Below are 25,606 nucleotides of genomic sequence, written 5' to 3' on the forward strand. Positions count from 1 at the left end.
CGGCTTCTGCTGCGGGGCTCCTGCCCAACTGGGACGGGTCCACCACCCCCCAGCCCCCGGTCGGCGTGGGTGGGCAGGAAGGTCCTGAGCTCCCTACCTTCAGGCCACAGAGCCCTTTTTCCCTGAGAGATGACTGCCTTTGGGGGTAGGAAGCCTCAAGCAGGCCCAGCCCTACGCGTGCCATGCCCTATCCAGGTGGGACCAGCACGGCCACCATCCTGTGTGCCCGGTCCAGCCCTCTGAGGGCAGCTGTGTGTCCCTGCTCCCACCTGACACCCAACCCCAACCCCACAGGCCGCTCCCCGCCAGCTGTCAGCAGGGCCCTGCCCCGCCCCCAACCCCACAGGTGCCCTGAGCACTGCTCCCTTTGGGGGCATGCAGGCTAGGCCTTTGCAGGCGGAAGCGGGGCCTGGTGGCCGGGCCTCCCCCTCCCCAGTTCCTGTGCCTAGAGAGCTTCGCACCCAGGAGGCAGCGGGCCATCGGTCACTGGGCAGGTGTTGGGGGCTGGGCCCCAGATACCTTAGGGGCTCCCTTTAGCCCAGAGTTTGTGAGGTCGACTGTCCCTGTAGTACCTGCTAACGCAGGGACCACACTGACCTGAAGCTTGCCCAGGGCCCCTCATCCAATGGACCCACAGTGTGGCAGGTCCCGGCCTTCGGGGCCAAGAGCATCGGTGGCCTGCCCCTCTGCCAAGCTAGAATATTTCCTGCTCAGCATCTTGTGTGGGAGGGGCCTGGAGGGAGGATGTCACCATGCAGTTCACGGGTGTGCCGAGCTGCCCAGGGCAGCGGCAGCCTCTGGACATTGGAGGCGGGGAGCGCGAGAGCGTGCCTTTGCCTGGGGAAGCTGGACATCCTGGGGACAGGAGGCTGCGGGCACTCAGGTGGTGCCCATCTGGCCCCAGGTACCTGGGGAGGGCTTGGCACCTCCAGCACCGCAGCACAGAGGCCAGCAGGGCGGGGAGCCGCCCATCTGCTCCTGCCCGGGCTGAACCGAGGCGTGAGTTCCGGGAGCTGTCTGCTGTGTGGGCCAGGGCTTGGGCCTCCTCCAGGCTTCCGCTCCAAGGCCTGCCAGGCCACCAGCTGCCCTTGGGCAGGTGTCCTGGAGATGGGGCCTGGCAGGACCGGCCAGGTGCTCCCTGGACCCGGGTCCCCTAGTTAGACCCCAGGCCTGCCCTTGAGGCTGCAGAGAGCCCGTCACCCCACGCCCAGCCACAGCCCCAACCTGGAGCCAAGCAGGGCACACGAGTCCCAGGCCCACGGCGCGGCCCCTTTAAGTGCAGTCCTGCCAGCCGCCATCGGGGGCAGCACTGAGCGGCCCGGCGGCCTCGCGCCGCTGCCTGGAAGCTTCTGCTGGTGCCGGGGACGCGGCGGCAGCGCGGGGGACAGCAGAGCTCGCCGGGCCTGCGCAGCCCACCGGGCAAGGTGGGGGAGCACCGCCCAGGTAAGGGGTCGAGGCCGCTGCCCCGCGGGTCTTTCGCAGGTGCGGCACCCGCAAGGATGGGGGTGCCGCCCCTGGAGGACGCCGGTCCTCACCCGGGCGCTCGGGGCAGGGGCCGGGCTGCTTGGCGGGGAGGCCACCCGCCGGGCTCATTAGGCCTAGGACCCCGGCGAGGGCGGACTATCCCATCCCCACGGGCAGGGGTGTCGCCCAGTCTAGCTCATCACAGCAGCACCAAGGCCGGGCTGTCACCTCCCTGGGGCGGAGCCTCACGCCCCGTCATCCAGCCCCCAATTCCGGCCTAGCTTTAAGATGGAAGGGAGTGGGAAGGGGTGGTCCTGCAAACCAGGGGCAGTTGGGGTGCGCCTGAGGCTGAGATGGGGGCAGGCACTGGGCCCGGGTGGCCTTGACCCAGGAGGGCAGCCCTACCGGCAGGAAGCCCCTGGCACACCCGGGACACAGAGGGTCAACCAGACCAGAGGTCCTACCAGGTGAGGACCCAGCTCCCCGCTTTCCCCAGCTCACCCTGGAGCGTGCTCCCCCAGACTGTGTGAGGAAGTGGGTCCCTGTACCACTGAGCTCCTCCCAGCCTGTCCAGGCTCTGGGTACCCAGTGAAGCCGGTGGCTCAGGTCTGAACGTGAGCCTGGTACAGAGGGCTGGACCCCAGCTCAGCCTGCATGCGGGGGCATGGAACCTCAGGTTTCCATGGAGCCTTTCCGAGCTGCTGTGGGGAGGGCCTGCCTGAGAATCAGGGGCGGCGGGGGCTTTACCCACCCACTGCCCTGCTTCCCCGGCTGGCAGCCTCCTGGCCTGGTGCTTTGCTCAGGGACCCAGGGGCAGCCTTGAGCTCCTGGCTCACAAGCCCCCACGTGGTCCTGCAACCAGGGCCCGGTTTCCGGCTGCAACGCACTCACTGCAAAGATGGGGGGTCGCTCTCCTGGGCTTTTCACGACAGCCCCAAAGATCTTAGTGGGTTTCGCCACCCCAAGATGAGGGAGAGTCAGAGGATGTTTCTGCAAAGGAAAGGGAGCTTTAGGGTCCACTATGATCTTTGGAAGCATTACTCTGGCCTGGGCCACACGGAGAGTTGAGGGTGGGGCCGGCAAGTCCACGAGCCGAGATGCCATGCCTGGACCCGATGGGGCCACTTCAGGACCTGGGGCCTGACACAGCGCTGGGGGAGGACTGCACGTCCAGCCTAGCCAGCAGGTGGGGCGGGAGGCTCAGGTGACTGTGAGCGGAGCTGCTTAAGGCTGGGGCCGGGACCTCAGACTGCAGCGGCGGACGGCTCGCTCTGCACTGGGTCTTAAGGAAGGGGCTTCAGCCACCTGCTCTGTGGAGCCAACATCTATAAAGAAGTCTGTGAAGGCCCCAAACGAGTACACAGTTGCTCCAGCAGTGGGCACCACGGTGGTGGTCCTGGGATCACACCCCCACTCTTCCTACCCCGCTGCTGGCCTGTCCCAGGAAAGGGGTCTACCCAAGCCTGCCCAGTGGTCACTAGTGGGCGCAGACGTTCGGGAACCACTGCAATGACATCCCCGTTCTGGCTGACCCGCCTCCTCCCAACAGAAAGTGGCCCAGAAAGGATGGTCTGGATGAGGGGGCAGGACCTGCGTGGCTGGACAGCTGGGTTCCCCCTGCAGGTGCTTCTGACGCCAGCATGGAGCAAGTGCCTGCGGCCTCGGCCAAGGCCCGCGGCCAGGGCTGCCCCGCCCACTGTGCCCCAGGTAAGCCGGGCCAGCGCTGGGGGTTAGCGGGGCCTGGGCTACAGAGGGGCTGCCCTGACCCGCGTCTCCCCTCAGGGCGAAAGCCCCGAAAGGCCGAGTGAGCTGCAGCCTGGAGACCTCTTTTAAGATGACCCGCACGGACCCGCCGGACCTGCTGGTGTCGACCGTGTACCAGGACATCAAGGTGGCGGCCCCGGGGCCCGTGTCGAGGCCCCCGCCATGTGAGCGCCCAATGGCCCGGCCTGCTGCGCCCGCGCCTTTCAACAAGCGCCACTGCCGCAGTTTCGATTTCCTGGAGACACTGGACGGGGAGGCCATGGAGGCCCGTCCGGAGCCGCCGCCTCCGGAGCCCGCCGCGCCGCGCGCCCGATCCCGCGACGGCGAGCCCCGGCGCCGCGCCCGCTCGAAGAGCGCACCCCGTGCGGCCCCGGGCCTGGCGGCCGCGCCCGCCTCACCACCTGTGCCGCCGCGCCGAGGCCGGGAGGCCCAGCGGGCGGCGCCGGCCGACGCATCGCCCCGCCGGGAGCCCGCGTACCCCGCGCTGCGCGCGCTCGCCAACGAGCTACACCCCATCAAGCTGCAGCCTCAGCGGGGCGGCCCGGGCCGCATGGCGCCCCTGTGCGCCGCCGCCAACCGCTGTGCGCCGGCCGAGCCACCCGCGGGGCCGGCCCCCCACGTCCGCTGCCGCCTGGACGTCAAGCCCGACGACGCGGTGCTGCAGCATGCCGCCCGGGGCTCGAGACCCTGCGGGCCCACCGAGACCGCTCCCTGGCCCCGCGCCGCCCCGCAGCTCCACGGCCTCACGGTGCCCGGGCCTCGCCACGTGGGGCTCTCGCTCACCCCCACCCCCAGTGACTCGTACTGCGCCGACCCCCGGGCGCTGTACTGCGATGGGCCGCTTCCCGGGTCCCGGGACCACGCGGAGCGCCGGAGTCTGCCCTTCACCACCCCGCCGGGCCCCACCCAATTCTTCTACACCGAGGAACCCGAAGGCCACCCCGGTGGCTTCATGGCCAGCCCTGGACCGCCCTTCGACAGCTACTACCCCAGGCCCTTTCTGTCCGAAGAGCCACCCGGGCCCAGTCCAAGACGCGGGGGCGTCTACTATGCGGGGGAAGTTCGCACCTTCCCCGTCCAAGAACCACCCTCCCGTTCCTACTACGGGGAGGCCCCGCGAGCCTATGGCCCGCCCTGCGGCCCCCGCTACGCCCCCGAGGAGCCCCGGGCTCACCCCGCCGCCCGCCCCTTTTACACTGAGGACTTCGGGCGGTACCGCAGTCGAGACGCCCTGACGCGGACTTACCCACACCCGCGCGGCAGCCCGGCCTGGGGCGACTGGGGCCCGAGGCCTTACCGCACCCTGCAGGTGGCGCCTCCCCCGGACCCCGGCCCGTTGCTCGCCTCGTGGCACGGCGGCACCGGCACCAGCCCACCCCGGCTAGCGACCGACAGCCGCCACTACTCGCGCTCCTGGGACAACATCCTGGCGCCCGCGCCGCGCCGCGAAGACCCACTGGGCCGCGGCCGTAGCTACGAGAACCTGCTGGGGCGCGAGGCACAGGACCCGCGGGGCACATCCCCCGAAGGCCGGCGCCCGCCCGTCATAGTGAACCTGTCCACCTCGCCCAGACGCTACGCGGCGCTGTCGCTGTCCGAGACGTCGCTGTCGGAGAAGGGCCGTATGGGCGAGGGCCTGGCCCGAAACTGGTACGTCACGCCGGAGATCACCATCACCGACAACGACCTGCGCGCGGCTGAGCGCCCGAGCGCCAGGAGCTGGGAGCTGCCGGGGAGCCGCCCGCGGCCGCCTCCGCCCGCCGCCCCCGATGGCCCCGCCTCTGGCCGCCAGCGCAGCCTCGAACAGCTGGACGAGCTCATCACTGACCTGGTCATCGACTCGCGGCCCCCAGCCGGCCAAGCGCCCGAGCCCGCGTCCGACGGCCTGGGCCGCCAGCTGCGGCGCCTGCTAGACTCGCGGCCCTCGGGCGCCGGGGTCCCGACGCGGGCGCCGCGCTCCCCTCCCCTGTCTGCCGGCAGCGCTGAGGAGCCCGCGGGCCCGGGGCAGGCGGCCGACGCGTCCCCCGAGCCCAGCGCCGACGAGGACGACCTGATGACGTGCTCCAACGTGCGCTGCGGGCGCACCGAGACCATGTTCAACGCCTGCCTCTACTTCAAGTCCTGCCACAGCTGCTACACCTACTACTGCTCGCGCCTCTGCCGCCGCGAGGACTGGGGCGCGCACAAGGCGCGCTGCGTGTACGGCCGCGTGGGCAGCGTGTGCCGCCACGTGTTGCAGTTCTGCCGCGACAGCGGCCCAGTGCACCGCGCCTTCTCGCGCATCGCGCGCGTCGGCTTCTTGTCGCGCGGCCGCGGCGTGCTCTTCCTGGGCTTCCCGAGTCCCGGCTCCGCAGACAACTTCCTGCGCTTCGGCCTCGAGGGGCTGCTGCTGTCGCCCACCTACCTGTCGCTGCGCGAGCTGGCCACACACGCGGCGCCACTGGGCAGCTATGCTCGGGAGCTGGCGGCCGCCGGGCGCCTCTACGAGCCGGCGGAGTGCTTCCTGCTCAGCGTATCCGTGGCCGTGGGCCCCGGCGCTGCGCTACCCGGCGCCCCTGCCAGGCCAGCTCCCGCGCCGCGCAGCCCTGGACCCACGGTGCGCAAGTTCGCCAAAGTGGCTCTGGCGGCCGGTAGCCCGGCACGGCCGCCCCCGGCGCGGGGCCGCGAACCCGACATGGAGACGTTGATCCTGACGCCGCCGCCCGGCACCGCGGGCCTGGACCAGGACGGCGAAGCGGGCCGGCGAGCACGCGAGGTGGCCTTCATCCACATCCAGCGAGAGCTGCGGCTGCGCGGCGTCTTCCTACGCCACGAGTTCCCGCGCGTCTACGAGCAGCTCTGCGAGTTCGTCGAAGCCAACCGGCGCTTCACACCCACCACCATCTACCCCACGGACCGGCGCACAGGCCGCCCCTTCATGTGCATGATCATGGCCGCCTCCGAGCCACGCGCGCTAGACTGGGTGGCCAGTGCCAACCTGTTGGATGACATTATGTGAGCCGCGGGGGCGCGCCCGGGGCCCGCCCAGTCCACTCAGGCCCCGCCCCGAGCTCACCAGTCCCCGCCCAGCTCGCCAAAGCTCCGCCCCATTGCATTCTCCACAGGCTCCGCCTTTCCCTCCGCCTTCCTGCGAAACCCCTTCCCCCCCACCCCCAGACCAGTCCCGCCCGGCTCCCTCTCCCCCAGCTCGCCGTCGGGCGTCTCCAGAGGCCGGTCCTCGGCCGCTTGGTGCTCCCCGCTGGGGGGCGGGGTGGGTCTGAGGAACAGCCCGCCCTGCCTTTACGCGGAGGGGTCACTGCTGCAGATCCCACCGCGCATATCCGGTTCGTCCGACCCCTGTCCGTCTGCAGGGCCTCCCTGGAACCTCTCCAACCCCGGCTCGCCCTGGTCCAGGAGTCCGAGTCGACCAAAGCCTAGTCCCGTCCCTTTAAACACCCTCCCCTCCCGCCTCCTGTGGTCTGGGATGCGTCCTGCTCAGAGGCCTTTCCTCTCTAGATAACACCCTGATTGGCCTCGGTGTGTCCGCATCCCAAGCACGTCCTGGCCTGATGGGCAGGGCCGGCGGGGACCTGCGCGTGGCGTCTCCGCCGGCCCCCGCCCCTGCTGTGCCGGACCTTGGCAAACTGACGGCGCTGCCCGCCCTGCTGCAAGGGTTGGGCAAGCAGCAGTGAAGGGGTACTCGGGGGTCCTCAGCCAAGGCGCAAGACACCCAGCCAGAGGGAAGGGAGTCCTGGGCGGGGGAAGCAGAGGGGACGTATGGGTAGGGGCGCTGGCCAGACCTGAGACCTGGCTGGGCGTGAGTCGGGCTGCCTGCCGTCACCCGACAGGATGGCCCTAGGCGTGTGCCAGGGCAAACCCGGGGTGCAAACGGCGGCGCAGGCCCTAACCACACAGGGAGGCAGGAAGCAGGTACACAGGATGGATTTGCGGGAGGGGCCGAGGAGGCCGTCCAGCAGGGACCCTATCCCTTGGCGCAGGGAGGATCAAAGAAGAGGAGCGTTCCCAGTTTGGAGCAGGGTGGGGAAAGCGTGGATGGGAGCAGGTTCGCCAGGGCGGTGGTCCACCGGAGGGGTGGGGGCGCGATTAAACAAACGCCCCCGCGCGCTCGCTCTAGCCGTGCCCTGTGGTGCGGCCAGGGGGCCCGGCTCCGGCCCTCGGGAGCGCACGCTCGAGTGTCCTTCGTTCCCCGCCCTCCCCCGGGGTGCCCGCTGGCCCTGGCCCGGGCTCCAAGGATGGCGAGTGACCTGGAGAGGGGGTGAGGCCGGGAGCCCGGAAGGGCCCTCCTGTAGCCCCCACCCCCCACTGGGGCCAGGTGGGGCCCTCCTGGGGGCCCACTGTGGACCCCCCCCAACCCCCGCCTCTCTTCCCGGCCCTCGCCCCTGACCGTGCACCCGCGCCCATCTCCCCTCATTCTTCCCTCCCCTAAATGCCTGTGCGCCTGCCTCGGCTCCGCGCATTTGCACCGGCCACGCGCCCCGCTTGCCCCACCCGCCTTCGCGGCCTCCCAAACTGGCCGCCGCGCCCCCCGCCTGGGTGCCTCCGCCTTCTGCCCCACGCCTGAGGGCCGGCCCTCCAGGAAGGACCCTGGACCAGGATTATTTCCAGAGGGCGAGCGCTTTCGAACCAAGGAAAATAAAACTCGAATGTAGCCATTGCTGCCTCATTTTTTGTGCGGGGGAGTGGGTGGCACGCGGGACGGTGACTTTCGGAGGCGTGGGGGGGACGGCCTTCGGAAACCGGGGAGGGACACCATGGAGCAACGCGGGGTGGAAAGCAGGAGAGGCCCTCGGACTCGGTGGGCGACGGGGGAGGGAGGCCCTCGGGCACAGGGGGGGAAACCCGGAGGGAAGCCAAGGGACAGCGGGAGCGGTGTGGGGGAGGGAGGCCTTCGGTCACGGTGGGGGAGGGGGTCAGGGCCGGCGCGCGTCCCTTGGGCCTCATGGGCCTCCTAACCCCCACCAAAGGGGCCTGTCACCCCGCCCCCCCACCCCCGAGCCCCCTGGAAAGGAACTTTCCCGTGGGCTGGATTGAGTCACCACCTACTCCCGGTTCCAAGTTCCTCTTTAAGCGGAGCCGGCGTGGTGTCCGGGCTGCAAGGAGCTGGATCGCGATTGGCCAGTCTGTGCCGCGGGTTGGCCGCGTGGTTGGCTGAGGCACTGGGCTCGGGCAGCATGACCCCGCGGGATTGGTCAGGGGCTCCCAGGCCCCGCCTCCCGCACAGTCAGCGCAGCCCTGGGTCGCGTGGGGGAAGGGCGGCGGGCCGCAGGGGGTGAGCGCGCTCCGGGAACATGACGGCGGCAGACCTCCCCCAGATCCCCGACGTGGACATCGACTCCGACGGCGTCTTCAAGTATGTGCTGATTCGAGTCCACGCGGTGCCGCCCTCCGGGGCCCCGGCCGGGGAGAGCAAAGAGATCGTGCGCGGCTACAAGTGGGCTGAGTACCACGGTGAGGGCGGGGCGGAGGGCCAGGGGGCGGGGTCTCCGGCGTCTGTGGGCGGGGTCTCCGGCGTCTGTGGGCGGGACTAGCCACGGCTGTGGGCGTGGCCGAGGGGCGTAGTGGGAGGTGATCCTGTACCCGGTTTCATCTCCGGCTGCCCCAGAGGAGCGTGGAGTACCCAGAGTCTGGAGTATCCAGATGGTCCTGGAGACAAGGGGCTGCCATGGCCCGACTCCTCCCTCCTAGTCCCAGCGCCCCTGCCTGGGTGCACCCCCTCCTGCCTTTCATCCCGTCCCAGAGGGTCTCCTCTCCTGGGGAGGGAGCTGCTCAGAGCGAGGCTTCAGACCCCTTCAGCCTCCAAGGGCAGCCAGGGCTCGTGCTGAGCCCCCCTTCCTATCCCAGCGGACATCTACGACAAGGTATCAGCCGAGATGCAGAAGAAAGGCTATGACTGCGAGTGCCTGGGGGGCGGGCGCATTTCCCACCAGAGCCAGGACAAGAAGATCCACGTGTACGGCTATTCCATGGTGAGCCCACAGCCTCGGGCCTGGGTGGGCCGAGGGCCCCAGTCCTAGCTTGGGGAGACCTGGCCCTCCAAGCTGCCTGACCTGGGGTGCTCAGAGTTTTCCGGCCCTTCTCAGCGGCAGAACCCTCCATCCAGGGCCTGTAGGCTCCCCATTTCTCACGTGGCATGACACAAGAAACACACAGGGTGGGAGGGAGCCACCCCCTGCTCCTCTGCTCTGGCGGGCTGCGTGCTGTTCCTGGTCCAAAAGGCCTGACTGGCTGTCATCCTCTACTGCTTTGAGGCCATCAGTGCTGGGGTGAAACTGAGAGGCCCCTGTCCCTCCCTTCACCAAGCTACCAGCAGATACACGGGGGCACCTAGAGGGGTCTGGGCCTCCAGCTAGAGGAACCTCCCTCAAGATCTGCTCACCCTGGTGGCCACGCTTCCACAGGAGAGCGCCCTGGGGTGGTCGGAGGGGATGACAGCCCCCTCCCGAGCTGTCCCCTGGTGTCCCTGCTGACTGGGCGCCCAGAGCCAGGACCGGGCTGTGAGCGCTGCCTTCTCCCTTCAGGGTTACGGTCGCGCCCAGCACTCCATCTCCACTGAGAAGATCAAAGCCAGGTACCCTGACTACGAGGTCACCTGGGCCGACGACGGCTACTGAGGCCCACCCGAGGCCAGCCACCTCCAGCAGCCCACTCGGAACTCTGCTCTCAAGGCCGCCTCCCAAGAGGCTGGGCTGCACCCCCTGGCGCTTTGCCACCCTGGCTAGGCCTCGGTGCCCGGGGTTACCTCTCTGGGGAGAATTAAAAGCATCGTCACCTCCGCTGGTCCCTGAATGCTGTGTGTCTTGGCTTCTTTGTTCCTAGGTCACCTCTCTGTACCCCCGACTAGAGTGGGGGCAGCGGGTCACTCCTGGCTGCCCCTCACCCCGCTCCACCCCTGGGGGCCCAGGGAGTGGCAGTGCACACTCAGCCCTTTGGGGCCTGATAAGGGGGCCCCTGGGCTGATGCCCCTGTTTATGGCCTGATTGCTTCTCCACGCACCTGCTATCCCCAAGGACATCTGGGAGGAGGCCTGATGAGCCCTTACGCAAGGAGCTAGGGCTGAGTCCCTCGGGCCTGCCGAGGCGGGGACCCATCCCAGTGTGCAGGGAGGGCAGGCGCCAGCAACCACCCTCCTGGCCCGCTGCCAACTGAGGTCACGAGTCAGGCAGTCTACGACCCCTTGACTCCAAGGTCAGGTCCCACGGCACTGCGCTGCAGCCACAGGCTCCGCTCCAAGTAAACAGGCAGGGCTTCAGACTCGGAGCTGGGAGCCCCTCTCCCAGGACCCTTCTCGCGCACAGGGCTGTGGGGAGCGGAGGTGCCCCTCGCCGAGGCTGTGGTCCTGCTGTGCCAGCCTCCTGTGGGCCTCCAGCGCCCTCGCGGGAGCCTCTCCAGGCAGGCGCCATTGCGACCGCGTGTGAAAACGAAAGACTTCCCTGGTGGTCCAGTGGTTAAGAATCCGTCTTGCAATGCAGGGAATGCGGGTTCGACCAGGGATTAGGGAACTAAGATCCCACGTGCCGCAGGACAGCTAAGCCCACGCACCGCAACTACTGAGCCCGCGCACCACAACAAAAGATCCCACGTGCCGCAACTAAGACCTGACGCGGCCCATAAATAAATAAATTTTAAAATAAAGATGAGGAAACTGAGGCTCAGGTGAGACAAGCTCCCCAGGCCGCACGGTAGTAAACTGTGGGTGGAGCCCGGCTCCAAATCCTCCACAGGAGTCGGTGCCACAAGCCCCAGAGTCTCTAGGCTCCTCTGGACCCTGTGTCTGGCAGCGTCCAGCCCACACTGTTCAGGACACTTGTTGACGAATAGTCTGGTCATCGTTTGTAAGTGAGCAAGCGCAGAGGAACCCACAGGCTGAGTTATGGAGAAGGCCAACGTCCGGGTTGTTGGGGCTGCCCCCTTCCCATGCAGGGAACTCAGGGGCTGGGTGTGGGGTTTGCACAAGCTGGTTTCCTACTGGCAACCTGGGCCAGGCTGAGTTGAATTCCCAGCAGGTGTGGGGACAGAGACCCCAGCGGCCGAGGCCGGTGTCACTCGGTGCTGTCTCCAGTGGGGCCTCCACCCGGCAGGGCTGGGCAGCAGTGGGCATGATGGTCGGAGCCTGACCTTTGGCCTGAAGGAGCCAGGCAGGTGGGAGCCCACCTAGGCCAGGGGCCCCTCTCCTGGATGCTTTTACAGCCGGGCGCCCGTCCTTGTCAGCGCAGGGCGGGGCCAGGTGAGGGGCCGCAGGTACAGATGGGGCTGAGCCCCGCTCTCCAATTAAAGTAGAGTCAGCCTGTGGGGCCTCGGGCTGAGAACCAGGCAGAGTCCGCACCAGGCTTGCCGGTGTACACACTGCCCCTTGGTCTCCCTCCCTCTGGCCTGACCATGTCTCTGCCCGGCCACCTCCTGCCCGCCTTGGTCCTGCTCCTGGGTGAGTCGTCGGGCCTGGTTCCCGAAGCAGCAATGTCCGGGGGCTCGGGTGCTGGGCCTACAGAGAAGGAGGGGTGCAGGCCCTGGACGGCCTGCGGTGGGGGACGCAGGCGAGCCCTTGGGATCCTGGGGATGGCCCCGCCGGGGAAGCGTGCTGCTCTCCCTGGCCTCAGTCTCCACCTGGGCTCCAAGCTGAGAGGGCCCTGAAAGCAGATCGTAGTCAGCCACTCTTGACCTGGACAGAGCTTTGGGGGGCCTGGGCCACCCGTTGATGCATCCCCTTGAGGGGGCTCCCTGCTGGCAGCCCCTCCGGTTTCTTGCTGGGCTCCTGTTCTCTTCCCCAGGGAGTGTCCCACATCAGGGGTCCTTGGTCCCTCGCTCGCCCACGCACCCCCCATCCTGACATGCAGCCAGCCTCTCCAGGTTCAGTCATTCTCTGCTTGGCCCTGACAGGGACCCCCCAGGTGGCAGTTCTCTGGGTTCCAGGCCCCCAGACACAGACCCAGCCCCCTCCCTGCATGACTTCCTGGCCTGGACCCCAAAGCAGGGTGACCTATGTCCTGGGATGCCCGAGTCTGAGCAGTTTCTGGGCCATGGAACGGTCCCAGGCAAACTGGGATGTGGGGTCTCCCTACCCCAGGCCACCTGGCTGTCTCTCTGCTGGCAGCAAGGTCCCCGGGCTGGGCCTGGGTCCCCAGCCGCTGCAGAGCCCCCCGCGAGGCCGTGTGCAACTTCGTGTGTGACTGCAGGGGCTGCCCTGACGAGGCCCAGTGCGGTGAGCTGGGGCCGGGCAGGGAGCGGGCAGGGCCGGCGCTTGCAGGCACCCCACCTGACCACCTGCCCTCCAGGTTACCACGGGGCCTCACCCACCCTGGGCGCCCCCTTCGCCTGCGACTTCGAGCAGGACTCCTGTGGCTGGCGGGACATCAGCACCTCAGGCTACAGCTGGCTCCGAGACAGGGCAGGGGCCGCGCCAGAGGGTCCAGGGCCGCGCTCGGACCACACTCTGGGCACTGACCTCGGTGAGGCCTGGGCGGGTCTCCACACCAGCCCTCCCCTCTGTGCTTCCCGCCCGGTCTCCTGACCTCTTGGCCCGGCCAGGCTGGTACGCGGCTGCTGGCACACACCGTGGGAGACAGGCAGCCACTGCAGTGCTGCGCTCCCCCACCCTGCACGAGGCGGCCCCCTCCTGCGAGCTGAGCCTCTGGTACCACGTGGCCTCTGGAGGTGCGGGCCCAGGACCATGCGCCCCGCGTGTGGGTCCCAAGGGGAGGGACCGGGAAAGGAAGGGGAGCTGCCGCAGAGACGGGAGAGCGCCCCCAGGACGGGACGGGCAGGGGTCCTGGGGCAGGGGCCACCAGGCTGGGGGAGGTCCCGGGGCCTAAGATGCCTGGGACGCCCCACTGCAGGTGTGGCCGAGCTGCGGCTGGAGCTGACCCACGGTGCGGAGACACTGACCCTGTGGCAGAGCTCGGGGCCCTGGGTCCCAGGCTGGCAGGAGCTGGTGGTGCCCACCGGCCGCATCCAGGGTGACTTCAGGGTGAGACGGAGACGGTCCGGATGGTGGGGGCAGCGGGGAGGGTCTGAGCTCTGCCTGAGATCCCAGGGACCTCGCTCTCTTCAGGTGACCTTTTCTGCCACCCGAAACGCCACCCGCAGGGGTGCTGTGGCCTTGGACGACGTGGTCTTCTGGAGCTGTGGGCTGCCCAGTAAGGTCCCCAGGCCGTGAACGCACACCTGGGTGGGGGAGGGGTTAGCAGGAGCCCGTGGTCCCCTCATTCCAGCCTTGAGCCTCCCCCCAAGCTGCCCTGCCCCGGAGCCTTGGGGTGGGGTGATGGGTTAACCCTCCCCTCCCCTAGCCCCGCAGGCGCACTGCCCCCTGGGGCATCACCATTGCCAGAACAAGGCCTGCGTGGAACCCCACCAGCTGTGCGACGGAGAGGACAACTGCGGGGACCGTTCAGATGAGGACACGCCCACCTGCAGTGAGCCGGGGCTGGCGGGGCCGGGGGCTGTCCCTTGGCACGGTCCTTCTGGGGGTGAGGCAACTCGTGTCCACCTGGAGCTGGGGCCATCAGCGCAGGCCCAGGGAGGCGGGGGGCCCAGGGAGGAGGCCCCGCGTGGTAGCCGGAGCCCCGCTTCCCGCCCTAGACCACCACATGACCACCGATTTTGAGAGGGGCCTGGGCCTGTGGAACCACTCAGAGGGCTGGGCCCGGAACCGCAGTGCGGGCGGCCCACAGCACCCCGCCTGGCCGCACCGTGACCACAGCCGGAACAGCGCACAGGGTGAGGTCCCCCGGGGACCCCATCTGCCACCCGGGCCACGCTCGGCCACAGCACCCCGGCCACCCCGGCTCACACCTGCTGTCTCCCCAGGCTCCTTCCTGGTGTCCGTGGCCGAGCCCAGCGCCCCAGCCATCCTCTCCAGCCCCGAGTTCCAGGCCTCGGCCCCCCGGAACTGCTCGGTGAGGCGGGTGGGGGACACAGGTGGCCACCCTGATCGCCTGGGCCCTGGAGAGCCGCCCCTGACATGCTCGCTCCCCTTCCAGCTCACCTTCTATCACTACCTGCACGGGTCCGAGGCCGGCTGCCTCCAGGTGTTCCTGCAGACGCGGAGCCCTGGCGCCCCCCAGGCCGCTGTCCTGCTGCGCAGGCGCCACGGGGAACTGGGGGCCGCCTGGGTCCGAGACCGCGTTGACATCCAGAGCAAGCACCCCTTTCGGGTGAGGGTGGCAAGGGCAGCATCATGCAGGGACGTGGGGAGGTCCAGGGGCCCCTCAGGGAGTCCGGTCTGGGCCCCTCCGCTGTCTCAGCAGGAAGGCAAGCCAGAGCGGAGGAGGGGCTGCCTGCCGAGGCCCCTCCTGCAGAGTTGGGGTGGTGATGGGAGGGGGCGTCCAGTGATAGACAAGTACGAGGTGTGGGTCGTGGGGAGAGGGCTCGAGGGAGCAGACCCAGGGATGACAGAGCCACCTCTGCCCTCAGATCCTCCTGGCCGGGCAGACGGGCCCGGGGGGCGTCGTGGGCCTGGATGACCTCATCCTGTCTGACCACTGCAAACCAGTCCCAGGTGAGCCTGCTGGGTGCCCCCCTGCCCCCCCCCGGCCCCCCGTGAGGAGAAGCACAGGCCCCGCCCGCCTGCCTGATTCCTGCTCTGCCCCCACAGAGGTGGCTGGCCCAACTCCTGGGCTCTGGGCTCCAGGTCCCCGGTCCCAGCTGTCCAGCCTGCAGCCCTGGAATTTCTGCGAGCCCGGACATCTCTTTTGTGGGGACCTGTGTGTCCCCCCCGAGCAGCTGTGTGACTTCCAGCAGCAGTGCCCTGGGGGCGAGGACGAGCAGGAATGCGGTAAGAGGCGGAGCTGGGTGGGGGGAGCCCTCACCTCCCTTCCCCCAGACCCGCCCCGCTCGCAGCGGTGGGCGGGGCCGTTCACACCGGCTGCCATTGCAGGCACCACGGACTTCGAGTCCCCCTCGGCCGGGGGCTGGGAGGATGCCAGCGTGGGGCGGCTGCAGTGGGTGCGTCTCCCGGCCCAGGACAGCGGGAGCCCTGGCACGGACGCCAGCGGGGCCGCTGGTGAGGCCTGAGTGCCCTGCCCAGGGCAGCCTGCAGCCTGCCTTGCAACTGCACCCGCACAAGGGTCCCCGCTCTGCCTCTTTTCACCGTGGAGGGTCTCTGAATTGGGGGGTGTCCCCGGTTCTCAGGGATCAGCTCTGAGAGGCCCGCTCTTCCCCAGGGCACTTCCTGTCTGTGCAGAGGGCCTGGGGGCAGCTGGCAGAGCAGGCCCGCGTCCTCACACCCACCCTGGGCCCCTCTGGCCCCCGCTGTGAACTCCACATGGCTTACTATTTTCAGAGTCACCCCCAAGGTACCGCTGTCCCTCCAGGCCCTCTGCCCAGCCCTGGGGCGGGGGCGGGGCGGGCTGGCCCACAGTGACCCTTTACCAGGCTTCCTGGAGCTGGTCGTGGTGGAGGGCAGCAGCCGTGAGCTGGTGTGGCAGGCCGCGGGCAGCAGCTCCGGGGGCTGGAAGGTGGACACGGTCCTTCTCGGGGCTCGCCACCGGCCCTTCCGGGTGAGGAGGGCAGCCTGGGGCGGGGGGCAGGCACGCGGAGCCGGCCCTGACTTACCGGCCCGTCCCCCATGCCCCCGTGAAGCTGGAGTTCGTTGGGCTGCTGGACCTGGACGGCCCTGACCAGCAGGGCGCAGGGGTGGACAGCGTGACCCTGAAGGACTGCAGCCCTGCGACGGTCACCGAGAAAGGTGACCACCGTGGCCCAGTCCCCACCCCGGGGGCCTCCCACCCAGGCCTCCTCGAGGGACCCCCGGGAGTCCCCAGTCCGGGAGCAAGTCTCTCCCACCCTCTCGGGGCTCAGGAGGGGTGCAGGGGCTGCTGACCCCCCAGTGCCTCACCCCCAGAGATCTCCTGTAACTTTGAGCGGGGCACCTGCGGCTGGCACACTGGCCACCTCACAGATGCCCACTGGCACCGGGTCGAGAGCCGTGGCCCTGGGTACGACCACACCACGGGCCAAGGTGAGGCGGGGCGCCCTGACCCAGGGGCAGCTCTCAGACTCGGAGCGGCCTCTCGTACCCTGGGGGCCTCCCAGACCGGACTCCCAGGGGGCAGAGGGGAGCGCTGGGCTGAGTGTCCCCAGCCTGGCGTCTCTGCGGCTCAGCCCCATGGCCCGCCTGCAGGCCACTTCATGCTCCTAGACCCCACGGAACCCCCAGCCCAGGGCCCCGGTGCCCACCTGCTCACCTGGCCCCAGACACCCGCGGCCGCTCAGGAGTGCCTCTCCTTCTGGTACCACCTCTACGGGCCCCAGACCGGTGAGACCCCGTGCTGGGCGGGGCCACAGTGGAGGCCCACGGGGGGGCCCCGAGTTCTGTCTCCGGGACCCTCGGGGCTTTAGAGGGGGTGAGAAGCAGGAGTCGGGCTCTTGTCCCCTCCAAACCCCGCCTCCCCCTAGGGACTCTGCGCCTGGCGATGAGGCGAGAAGGGGAGAGAGAAAGGCACCTGTGGTCGCGGTCTGGCACCCACGGCAACCGCTGGCATGAGGCCCAGGCCACCCTCCACCACCCGCAGGACTCCAGCGCCAAGTATCAGGTGAGGCCCGGTGCCCGGCAGTGGTGGGCAGGGCAAGGCCCCAGCCAGCTGACCCCCCGCTGCCCCCCAGCTGCTGTTCGAGGGCCTCCGGGACGGGTACCACGGCACCATGGCGCTGGACGACGTGGCTGTGCGGCCCGGGCCCTGCTGGGCCCCCAAGCGCTGCTCCTTTGAGGACTCGGCCTGCGGCTTCTCCACGGGGGGCCGGGGCCTCTGGACACGCCAGGCCAACGCCACGGGCCAGGCGGCCTGGGGCCCCCCTGCAGACCACACCACAGAGACGGCTCAGGGTGCCGGCAGGGGGTGGGGCAGAGGCGTGGGGTGGGGGTGGGGAGCTGGGGGGCAGGGGCGGGGCGGGGGGGGGCCGGCAGGCTGACGCTGGCACCCCCCAGGGCACTACATGGTGGTGGACATGAGCCCGCAGGCCCTGCCCCGTGGCCACGTGGCTTCCCTGATCTCGGAGGAGCACAGGCCCCTGGCCCAGGCCGCCTGCCTGACCTTCTGGTACCACCTGAGCCTCCACAACCCAGGTGAGGGGCTGCCGGGTGCAGGGGCCGTGGGTCCCCTCAGGCCCCTCCGTGGAGGCCGTTCGGGAGCCGCCCCGCTGCTGCTGACCGGGGCTGGCTGCTCGGGCGGCAGGCACCCTGAGGGTCCACGTGGAGAAGGCCGAGAGGAGGCAGCTACTCAGCATCAGCACCCACGGAGGGTTTGCTTGGCGCCTGGGCAGCGTGGACTTGCAGGCTGAGCGGGCCTGGAGGGTGAGAGGGGTGGAGGGCCTTCCTCACCCCCACGGGCCGTCCAGTGCCGACCAGACGCGAGCCCCCCCGCCCTGTGCCCGCCCAGGTGGTGTTTGAGGCCGTGGCCGCCGGCGTGGAGCGCTCCTACGTCGCGCTGGATGACCTGCTCCTGCAGGACGGGCCCTGCCCTCCGCCAGGTGGGAGCCCGTGGCCTGGCCCTGGGACCTGCTTGGCTCCTGGTGGTACCGGCTCCGTGCCTCCCCCAGGACGCCTGGCCTGACCTCTACCCCCCGCAGTGGTGGTGCCCCGGGGATGGGGGCAGCGCCGCTTATTGCCCAAGTCCCTTGCAGCTTCCTGTGACTTTGAGGCTGGTCTGTGTGGCTGGAGCCATCTGCCCTGGCCTGGCCTGGGCGGGTACAGCTGGGACTGGAGCAGTGGAGCCGCGCCCTCCCGCTACCCCCAGCCCCCTGTGGACCACACCCTGGGCACAGAGGCAGGTGGGTCTGAGTCGGGGAGGGGCCCCAGAGCCATACACACCCCCGGGCACACACCTCACTCACCCCAGCCCAGGCCAACCGGCCCAGCCCAGCCAGGCTCCCGCCAGGGTCAGAGGCCGAAGGTCGGGGGGCACCGCGCCCTCTCTCGTTCCCAGGCCACTTTGCTCTCTTCGAAACGGCCGTGCTGGGCCCGGGGGGCCGAGCGGCCTGGCTGCGCAGCCAGCCACTGCCCGCCACCGAGGCCTCCTGCCTTCGCTTCTGGTACCACATGGGCTTTCCTGAGCATTTCTGTGAGTCGGGCCGGCAGCACGGGTGCTGGGGGAACCGGGCACGGGGGCAGCCCCGCCTCCCGCCAGGTCGGGGGCCTGACACTCCTGGCCCCCTGCTCTCAGACAAGGGCGAGCTGAGGGTACTCCTGAGCAGCGCCCGGGGTCAGCTGGCCGTGTGGGGCGCGGGCGGGCGCCTGCGGCACCAGTGGCTGGAAGGCCAGGTGGAAGTGGCCAGCACCGAGGAGTTCCAGGTGAGGCCGGGCCGCCCAGAGCCGGGAGACCTCAGGGGACTCAGGACCTCAGGAGGGGCCATCCTCCTCCTCGGGTCCACCCAGCCTCTTCTCCCTCCCGGTTAGATTGTGTTTGAAGCCACTCTGGGCGGCCAGCCGGCCCTGGGGCCCATTGCCCTGGATGACGTTGAGTACCTGGCCGGGCAACGCTGCCAGCTGCCTACACCCAGCCAGGGTAAGCCCTGCTCCGGGTCTGGGCCTCCACCAGCTTCGGTGGTTCACGGCCCACGTGGCTGCCAGCGGCCTGCTCCTGGCCCAAGAGACCAGGAGAGCCACCGGGTCGGGCCCTGCACCATCCCCTCCCTCGCCCGCTGTGCCCCACCCCGGGCTGGGCCGCCCCTGGTCCCTGTTCCCTCAGGACTGGGGTGCCCCTCCCCGGCCTCTGCACTCCGTGCTCCCGCTCCCTGTCAGGCCAGAGACCACAGCCAGCCTCTTGCTGGAACACTTGCGGTTGCTGCTGATTCGTGACAAAGGCGGGGTGGGGCTCTAGCCTGGGGCCACGACTCCCCCGGCTCTGCAGCCGGCAGCTGCCTGCCCGCCAGGGCCCGGCCTCAGCTGGGAGCCTTGTGTGGGCACGACTGGCGCCCCTCCTTTAGCGGGGGGCCCAGAAGTCCTCAGGGCTGTGGGGACGGCCGTGCCCGGGCATGGGGCTGACAGGGAGGGCACGGATCCCGGGTCACGTGCCCTGCGCCCACAGGAGACACAGCAGTGGCCACGTCGGTGCCAGCTGCGGTCGGCGGCACCCTCCTCCTCCTCGTGCTGCTAGCGCTGCTTGGACTTGCGGGACGGCGCTGGCTGCAGAAGAAGGGGGGCTGCCCCTCCTGGGGCGAGATGGACGCCATGGCCCCCAGCTTTGACAACATTCTCTTCAACGCGGTAGGAGCCCTGGGGGGGCAGCGGGCAGGAGCCCCTGAGCCCTGCACTCGGCTGGACGGTGAACAGGACCCTCCCGCACGCGGGGCCACCACCGCCCGGTGGTCACAGGGCTCCTCCTTCCTCCTAGGACCATGTCACCCTGCCAGCATCGGTCACCAACGACCAGTAGAAGACGCGGAGAAGACCCTGGCTCCTCACCTGAGCTCCCCCCCTTCCTCAGCAACCTGGCCCAGGGACCAACACCTTCCCCACCCCCCCAGGACACGTCGAGTCCCTGCATCCCTCACCCTCACAGGGGCTGCACCTACATACCCCAGCGATAAGTGCCCCGGCCCACGAGGGACACCCCCGCTGGCCAGCCAAGGTTGAGGTCTGCACGTCCTGCTCTGCCTGTCAGCAGGAAGCAGGGGCTCCTCGGGCTCCCCAGACCCAACCCAACCTGCCCAAGAGGATGTGCTTGGGGGCCCCTCCCACGTGCCTCAGTGACTCAGGAGACTGGAAACAGGCAGGCCACAGAGACGGCGCCAGGGGCTAGAGGCACCAGGAGGGAGGCGCAGCAGGACCCTGAGAAGCCCCTGCCCCAGGCCAAGCGAGCCTCCGGCCAACCTAGTGGAACTCTGACCCAGGGCCCATCAGGGGCCCTGCCTCACTGGGCGATTCTGCATCTGATTAAGACAGAGAGAAATCCCCAGAGGTGCTGGTGACAGACATAGGAGCAGACACTTCACTGGGTCCAAGGTGGCATGGAGCTGGACTTGTAGGAGGAATGCCCTGTGTCCCCTGTCCCAAATAAAGGTCGCCGTGTCCACCCTCCCATGGTCAAGGTCCCCGCCCACATGCCACCCTCATCTAATAAAATGGAGCTGAGTCTTTCTGACCTAGGGACAGTCCCAGGCTCTGATCTTCCACGAGGGAGATTCAGACACCACCCGACAGGTCTGGAAGACCCCCCGGGCATGGCTGTCCTGGGGCAGGGGGTGACGGCCACACGTGCACGGCCAGGTGCTCCCTGGACTCCAGCCCAGGTGGCTCCACCTTGCCACCCCGGCCCACTGGGCTCTGCACAGAATGATGTGACCAGGGACTCAGTGCCAGGGGAGGGCCAGGGTCTGGTGCCAAGAAGCTGATGGACGCCCACTAACTGTCCCAGCAGAGGCGACAAGGAACAGCCTGCAGAGCGGCCTTCCTGGCCCTCAGACTCCCCCCACACTGCTTCATGGAAACAGCCTTTCGCCACACCGTGGGCCAGAGGGAGGGGGAGCTGCGGGCACACGAGACGAGACTGGACAGCAAGGATTCAGCACCAGCAGGAAGGGCGACACACGTTTACTAGCTTCTCTACGGGCCGGGCTGGAGACGCAGCTCCTCTCCCAGACGGCGGCCGCCCACCCTGTGCGCGGTGGTCCCCCTCCGAGCTCCCTGGAGCCGCACCCGTGCCGGGGCAGACTCCGGGGGAGAGGAAGGCAGCGCTCTGCACCCCACGCGAGGGACGGGGACAGGGAGGAAAATAATCAGGAGAAGCAAACACTCCGCAAGGTTTTGTTAGTTTGACAGCAGGTACGGGTAGAGGGGGTTCCCGGGCAGGGCTATCGCCCTGTGTTCCGCACAGCCGCGTGAGGAGACCCACGCTGGCGCTGGTGGTCAAGGGGAACCAGCCAGATGAGATCAGCCGGAACGCACTGATTTCGAGGCTTTGTGTTCATTTCGCCCTCGGCCCCTTCTCGATCGGCTTCCCAATGTCTCTCCCCCGGAGCTTGAGGCCTGAAAGAGCCACCGGCCCATGACCACTGCAGCTCGCCCCCCGGATCTTCAAGGCACAGGGCAGTTCCGCAGCACCCCCACCCGCTGGCCCGGAGTGGGCAGCGGCACCCTCACCGACCCTGAGCGCGGGCTGCCAGGCTGCACTGGAGGCTGGGGGGGGGGGGGGGGGCGCGGGGGGAGGGGCGGGACGCCGATGAGCACGGTGCCCACCACACTAGATTCCACGCCTGACCCTGAAGAGCACGTGCCTGCCCACCTTCGCGGGGACAGAGGACGCCCCTTCCCAGAACTAGGCCTCCTCGCTCTGGGAGCCCCGCGGCCGCCAATGCTGGGGGCGGGGCAGGGAGAGCGAGGCCCACAGCACAGGGGGCTCGAGGAGATGCCAAAGGGGGAGGCGCCCAGACACTACTCGCTCGTGGGAATTTTCTTCAGGCTCCAGAGAATTCCGGGGCCCCAGGGGCCTTCCTGCGCCCCTCCTCACCAACCCCACCCAGGAGGGGCGGCCGTGCTGCGCCCGGTCAGGCAGCGGCAGCCGAGACCCACTGAAGGATGGCAGGACACTCACCGATGGCTCTCTCGATCTTGCCCAGAACCTGGTTGTTAGGAATGGCCCGGCCACTCTCATAGTCCGCGATGACCTGTGGCTTTTCGTTGATTTTCTAAAGAGAACGTGTATTTGCACACATCAGTTCCAGAAGGAGATGCTGGGGGACTAGAACACAGCCAGGTGAGACGCCTCGGGCGCCGCCCCCCCGGGGCAGTGTGCAGGCCGAGGGCCTGAGCGGACAGCAGCTCAGGACGTTACAGCTGACTCGTGTGGCCTCCCCAGAGGCCTCAGGGTTCCCGGGGCAAGAGCGAACTGAAGCCCTCAAGTCACCAGGCAAGCGGAGCCCACGCCTCCCGCCTGCCCGGCCACGGCCTGGGAGGGGGGGACCCGCTGCGCTCACCGTGGCCAGGTCCTTCTGCGTCAGCCCTTTGCTCTGCCGGCCCTGCTGGATCACCTTGCCCACCTCCAGGGTCACCCGGTCGTGGTGCAGCTCCTCCGTCTCCCGGTCCAGCTTGGCTGTGTTCTTGGTGATCGAATGCTGTTTGTTCTGGCCGGCGGCCCCTGGACCGGTGCGAGGCAAGAGCAGAGGAGAGGGTTTGCAACAAAGCCGAAGGAGAGCCGTTTCAGAACGGGAACCAGGCCCGAGAGGCGCCCTGTGCCCCGGGTGACGTGCTAAGCCAGGCCACCCAAAGTGGGGCCAAGAGCACAAAGTCCAGAATCCATGGACTAAGGAGGGAGAACAATCCCTCCTGACCTGTGCCAGCCACAGCTGCCCTGACAAGACCTCTGACAGCTCCCAGCTCTGCAGCGGCTTCAGCTGCCAGCAGCCACGCTGACAGCCCGGGGGCAGCACTCACGCATCGGCAGATACGAACCCCAAGAGCACCCCCTGGTTTCGCGAGTGGACGCACGAGTACCTACATTTCTTGGAAGTCTCCACATCTTCTCCTCGTCTCTGAGCTGCTAAGATGGCCTAGAAAATTAGCAAGTGTTTTTCGGTCAAAATTAGCGTTGCAGTATCTGGCAAACACCAGTTTAGGCTGCTGTCAGCCAGTCAGCGCACTGCTAACGCCTGGTGCTTTTTGAGCCCGTGAGCTCCGAGCTCATGCCCCTAAGCGCCGTGCTACGTGCCTAGTACCTGATGCTTTTTCAAGGACTGACAAGTAAATGCTGGGTTTAAACCAAAGCTTGTTATACAAATCCCTCTACAACCAAATATCCAGGCAACTCTCAATAAACTCCTGCTAAGGAAAACAGAAAGAGCTCACATCTTTGCTGATGAAAAAAATGTGCTAATGGATTCCTTTCAGAAACCCACACTTGAAATAGATTTACCTCTCTACTACACTCTCCTACAAAAGCAGGAAGGAACGTCAAGTGAGGACCTGGTCTGGCCTTCCTCAGCCAATCCAGCTCCTAATAAAAGACAGTACGTCGCGCAAAGCCTGCAGCCCCCGTCCCAAACATCAGCAAAAACAGCGACACCCCTTGATCTACAGTCACCGAATATTAACGTAATGTATTTCTTGAAGCTTCTGACACCTCAGAGACATGACTGTGCGACATTCTCAGTGTGACATGTTCACAGATGCTTTCTAGAGCTGTTCACACGATTCCTAGCTTGTGGCTATTAAGTTTCCTTTGGAAAAAAAAAAAAGAGAGTGAGTTTGGTTTTGACTAACTGAGAAGTCCTGGGCAGGTCAATGAATGCTGGTCACCAGGGCCAAAGCTAGTCCTGGCCCAGACCTGGCACTGCGTGTCTAAGGCTGGCCCAAGGCGGCCTGAGAGTAGAAACAAGCAGGGGTGGGGACTGAACTGCCCTTCCCCTCTTCCCTCACACCGACTCACAGACGAACCCCGGATGGACTAGCCAGGGAACCTTCTGCCCCACGTACCCCTCAGGGCATGCCGGCTACCCTTGCAAGTTGGGGACGCAAGGTCCACCCGCATGCTGGGTCCTAGGCCACCTCAGCCTGGGGCCAGGGACCCCCTACGACCGGCAATGTGCTTCAGTGGGCTCCACAGGCGGCAGCAGACTGGCCAGGCACCCGGCAGCCCGCAGAAGCGGGAAGGAGACCCTGGGGCGGGGGTGCCAGGCAACCGTGCCCCTGTCCCATCCCTTCCCTGGACCCACCACCTATCTGCGCTCCATCCCCCATCTCCGCTCCGAGGTCCACCCCGCTAACCTCGCCCCGCTCCCCTCCAGTCCCTATGTACCTGTCCCCACCAAGAGGTCCAGCGCCTCGCCCGCAGGCCTGTATCATTGCCCTAAGACCATCCGGACCCTTCCACCCCCACCCCGCCCCTGTCTCCCACTCCTGCCCCTGGCCCCCGCCCCGTCGCCGCCCCCTGTCCCCGCTCCGCTCCCACCCGGTCCCCGCTCCAGTCCCCACTCCCCGCCCCCAGCCCCGCGTCCTCCCCGCCCCCGGCCCCGCGTCCGCCCCGCCCGCCCGGCCGCTCCTGGGCCCCGAGGCCCGCGCTGCGCCCGCACCTGCTTGGACTTGGCCTGGGCGGCCGTGGGGCCCTTTTTGCGCAGCACCGTCACCGTGTCCCAGTCACTCTCCGCCATGGCGGGGCAGGTGGGGCTGGCAGTCCGTCCGGCGGCTCCGCGGCAGCTGCTCGAGAGCCGGCGTCGCGACGTCCCCTAGTCGCTCGGCCGCTTCCGGCGCCCGCCTCGGGCCCGCCCCCTCCTCCCATTGGCCGGCGGCTCGGGGGGCGGGCACTTCCCGCGGCTCGGGGCCAATCCTCGCCCGGCTCGTCTGTGGAAACGCCGGAGGTGCGCGAAGTGGGGCGGGAGAAGTTGCGGCTGGGGCGCGTGGCTCCTGGGGGGGCGTTGTGTGTGTGTTGGGGGGGTGGGGGGGCGGCCAGGGGCAGCTGGAAGGGCGCTTGGGAGCGCTGGGGGGTGATGAGGGGCATGTGGGGCAATGAGAGGTACAGGGGCCGTGGGTGGGGAGGCGAGAGGATGAGTGGGTGGGAGGAAGGGGAACCCGGCTTGGGGAGGCAGCGCAGGGTGGCTCTGGAACGGGGTCGGGGCGCAGGACGTGAAGAGGAGTACTGGGAGGGGAAGGGGAAATGTGAGTAGCGGGCGTTGTGCGCCGGGGCGAGAAGGGGAGAAGAGGGGACTCGGGGGTGGGGCAGGTAGGGGGAGGGAGACTGGGGTCCACACCTGGTTTCCTGGTCGCACCTTTGGGGATGGGGATCGACCAGCCTCGGCCTGGCCTGGCCCCTCGCGGGCAAGGTGGGCGCGCAAACTGGATGCAAGGGAAAGCTAGCCTCATCGATTTTCCTGCAGTTGAGGTTAGTTTCTGTTTCATGCCTTTTTTGGTCACCTTGCACGCAAATGGAAGTTCTTCTGTTTCTCTGGAGTTCTGCTCACGTGATGCAAAAATGATGGGGGCCAGGGTGCAGGTTAGGTGGGGCCTGAAGCAAATATATTTTGTGGGAGGACTCCAAGGAAATATATAAAATTATAAAAACAAAATTAGTTACAAAAGAGAATGTTTTTGTATAACATGTATATTTTGAATAATATAATGTATGCATAACTTTACAGTGTGTAATATAATGTATACCTAATATAACGAATAAGTTATTTTACAATAACTTTGTAATATTTTATAGTTATTTTATGATAATCTTATATAATGAGAAAATAAGTCAATAAATTATAAATTTTAAAAAACTGACAAATGCCACACATCACAAAATTCAGAAAAATAACGTTTGTATGAATTAATGAATGCATCTCTAATGCTTTTGCTTTCATTTTTGGCTGTATTCTCATTGAATGCCTCATCATGACTTTGCAGAATTGTTTTATGGAAAGAACAGAAAGACAATTCAGACATTTTTCTAACTTGTGTGATCAAATTTGT

At 67.4% G+C, this 25,606-nt stretch overlaps 4 protein-coding genes across 6 annotated transcripts; 3 read left to right on the forward strand and 1 right to left on the reverse strand.

Moving 5' to 3' along the window:
* Window positions 1–114: 114 nt before the first annotated feature.
* Window positions 115–7,876, forward strand: AJM1 (apical junction component 1 homolog). 3 transcript variants are annotated; one of them, XM_057547957.1, is made up of 3 exons: window positions 115–1,443; window positions 3,014–3,171; window positions 3,247–7,876. In XM_057547957.1, the coding sequence occupies exon 3, from the start codon at window positions 3,299–3,301 to the stop codon at window positions 6,224–6,226; it is 2,928 nt and encodes a 975-aa protein (XP_057403940.1). In that variant the 5' UTR covers window positions 115–1,443; window positions 3,014–3,171; window positions 3,247–3,298; the 3' UTR covers window positions 6,227–7,876. The 3 variants fall into 3 exon arrangements, with proteins under 3 accessions (XP_057403940.1, XP_057403942.1, XP_057403941.1); XM_057547959.1 differs by having other exon boundaries at window positions 3,088–3,171; XM_057547958.1 differs by lacking the exon at window positions 115–1,443 and adding an exon at window positions 1,454–1,931.
* A 562-nt stretch (window positions 7,877–8,438) lies between these two features.
* On the forward strand, window positions 8,439–10,014 carry PHPT1 (phosphohistidine phosphatase 1). The gene is made up of 3 exons (XM_007194376.3): window positions 8,439–8,676; window positions 9,070–9,194; window positions 9,747–10,014. The coding sequence occupies exons 1-3, from the start codon at window positions 8,517–8,519 to the stop codon at window positions 9,837–9,839; spliced, it is 378 nt and encodes a 125-aa protein (XP_007194438.1). The 5' UTR covers window positions 8,439–8,516; the 3' UTR covers window positions 9,840–10,014.
* Window positions 10,015–11,604: 1,590 nt separating this feature from the next.
* MAMDC4 (MAM domain containing 4) lies at window positions 11,605–19,656 on the forward strand. Its single transcript, XM_057549190.1, has 26 exons — window positions 11,605–11,650; window positions 12,317–12,424; window positions 12,498–12,671; window positions 12,751–12,876; window positions 13,059–13,189; window positions 13,274–13,358; window positions 13,509–13,634; window positions 13,801–13,938; window positions 14,029–14,117; window positions 14,202–14,375; window positions 14,635–14,719; window positions 14,816–14,995; window positions 15,098–15,223; window positions 15,384–15,515; window positions 16,064–16,477; window positions 16,618–16,754; window positions 16,825–17,044; window positions 17,147–17,284; window positions 17,394–17,512; window positions 17,598–17,688; window positions 17,842–17,988; window positions 18,144–18,278; window positions 18,381–18,508; window positions 18,614–18,722; window positions 19,245–19,423; window positions 19,551–19,656. Exons 1-26 carry the CDS (start codon window positions 11,605–11,607, stop codon window positions 19,590–19,592), a joined length of 3,579 nt encoding a protein of 1,192 aa, XP_057405173.1. The 3' UTR covers window positions 19,593–19,656.
* A 1,077-nt stretch (window positions 19,657–20,733) lies between these two features.
* EDF1 (endothelial differentiation related factor 1) lies at window positions 20,734–24,405 on the reverse strand. Its single transcript, XM_057547575.1, has 5 exons — window positions 24,223–24,405; window positions 22,653–22,704; window positions 22,132–22,292; window positions 21,750–21,843; window positions 20,734–21,184 (listed from the first exon to the last, which is right to left on the reverse strand). The coding sequence occupies exons 1-5, from the start codon at window positions 24,298–24,300 to the stop codon at window positions 21,123–21,125; spliced, it is 447 nt and encodes a 148-aa protein (XP_057403558.1). The 5' UTR covers window positions 24,301–24,405; the 3' UTR covers window positions 20,734–21,122.
* Between the last annotated feature and the right edge of the window lie 1,201 nt (window positions 24,406–25,606).

The sequence above is a fragment of the Balaenoptera acutorostrata genome, chromosome 6, assembly GCF_949987535.1.
Source record: "Balaenoptera acutorostrata chromosome 6, mBalAcu1.1, whole genome shotgun sequence".
Taxonomy (NCBI): domain Eukaryota; kingdom Metazoa; phylum Chordata; class Mammalia; order Artiodactyla; family Balaenopteridae; genus Balaenoptera; species Balaenoptera acutorostrata.

Excerpts from the sequence above, each read along its gene's own strand:
- AJM1 (XM_057547957.1), top strand. The coding sequence starts at position 3,299 with ATGACCCGCACGGACCCGCCGGACCTGCTGGTGTCGACCGTGTACCAG.
- PHPT1 (XM_007194376.3), top strand. The coding sequence starts at position 8,517 with ATGACGGCGGCAGACCTCCCCCAGATCCCCGACGTGGACATCGACTCC. Across the intron at positions 8,677-9,069 it reads CAAGTGGGCTGAGTACCACG|CGGACATCTACGACAAGGTA; the intron begins GTGAGGGCGGGG and ends TTCCTATCCCAG. Across the intron at positions 9,195-9,746 it reads ACGTGTACGGCTATTCCATG|GGTTACGGTCGCGCCCAGCA; the intron begins GTGAGCCCACAG and ends TTCTCCCTTCAG.
- MAMDC4 (XM_057549190.1), top strand. The coding sequence starts at position 11,605 with ATGTCTCTGCCCGGCCACCTCCTGCCCGCCTTGGTCCTGCTCCTGG. Across the intron at positions 14,118-14,201 it reads CGGCCCCCCGGAACTGCTCG|CTCACCTTCTATCACTACCT; the intron begins GTGAGGCGGGTG and ends CTCCCCTTCCAG. Across the intron at positions 17,989-18,143 it reads CACCCTGGGCACAGAGGCAG|GCCACTTTGCTCTCTTCGAA; the intron begins GTGGGTCTGAGT and ends TCTCGTTCCCAG.
- EDF1 (XM_057547575.1), bottom strand. The coding sequence starts at position 24,300 with ATGGCGGAGAGTGACTGGGACACGGTGACGGTGCTGCGCAAAAAGGGC. Across the intron at positions 21,844-22,131 it reads CGCAGAAGGACCTGGCCACG|AAAATCAACGAAAAGCCACA; the intron begins GTGAGCGCAGCG and ends CGTTCTCTTTAG. Across the intron at positions 21,185-21,749 it reads CAAGATCGAGAGAGCCATCG|GCCTCAAGCTCCGGGGGAGA; the intron begins GTGAGTGTCCTG and ends TGGCTCTTTCAG.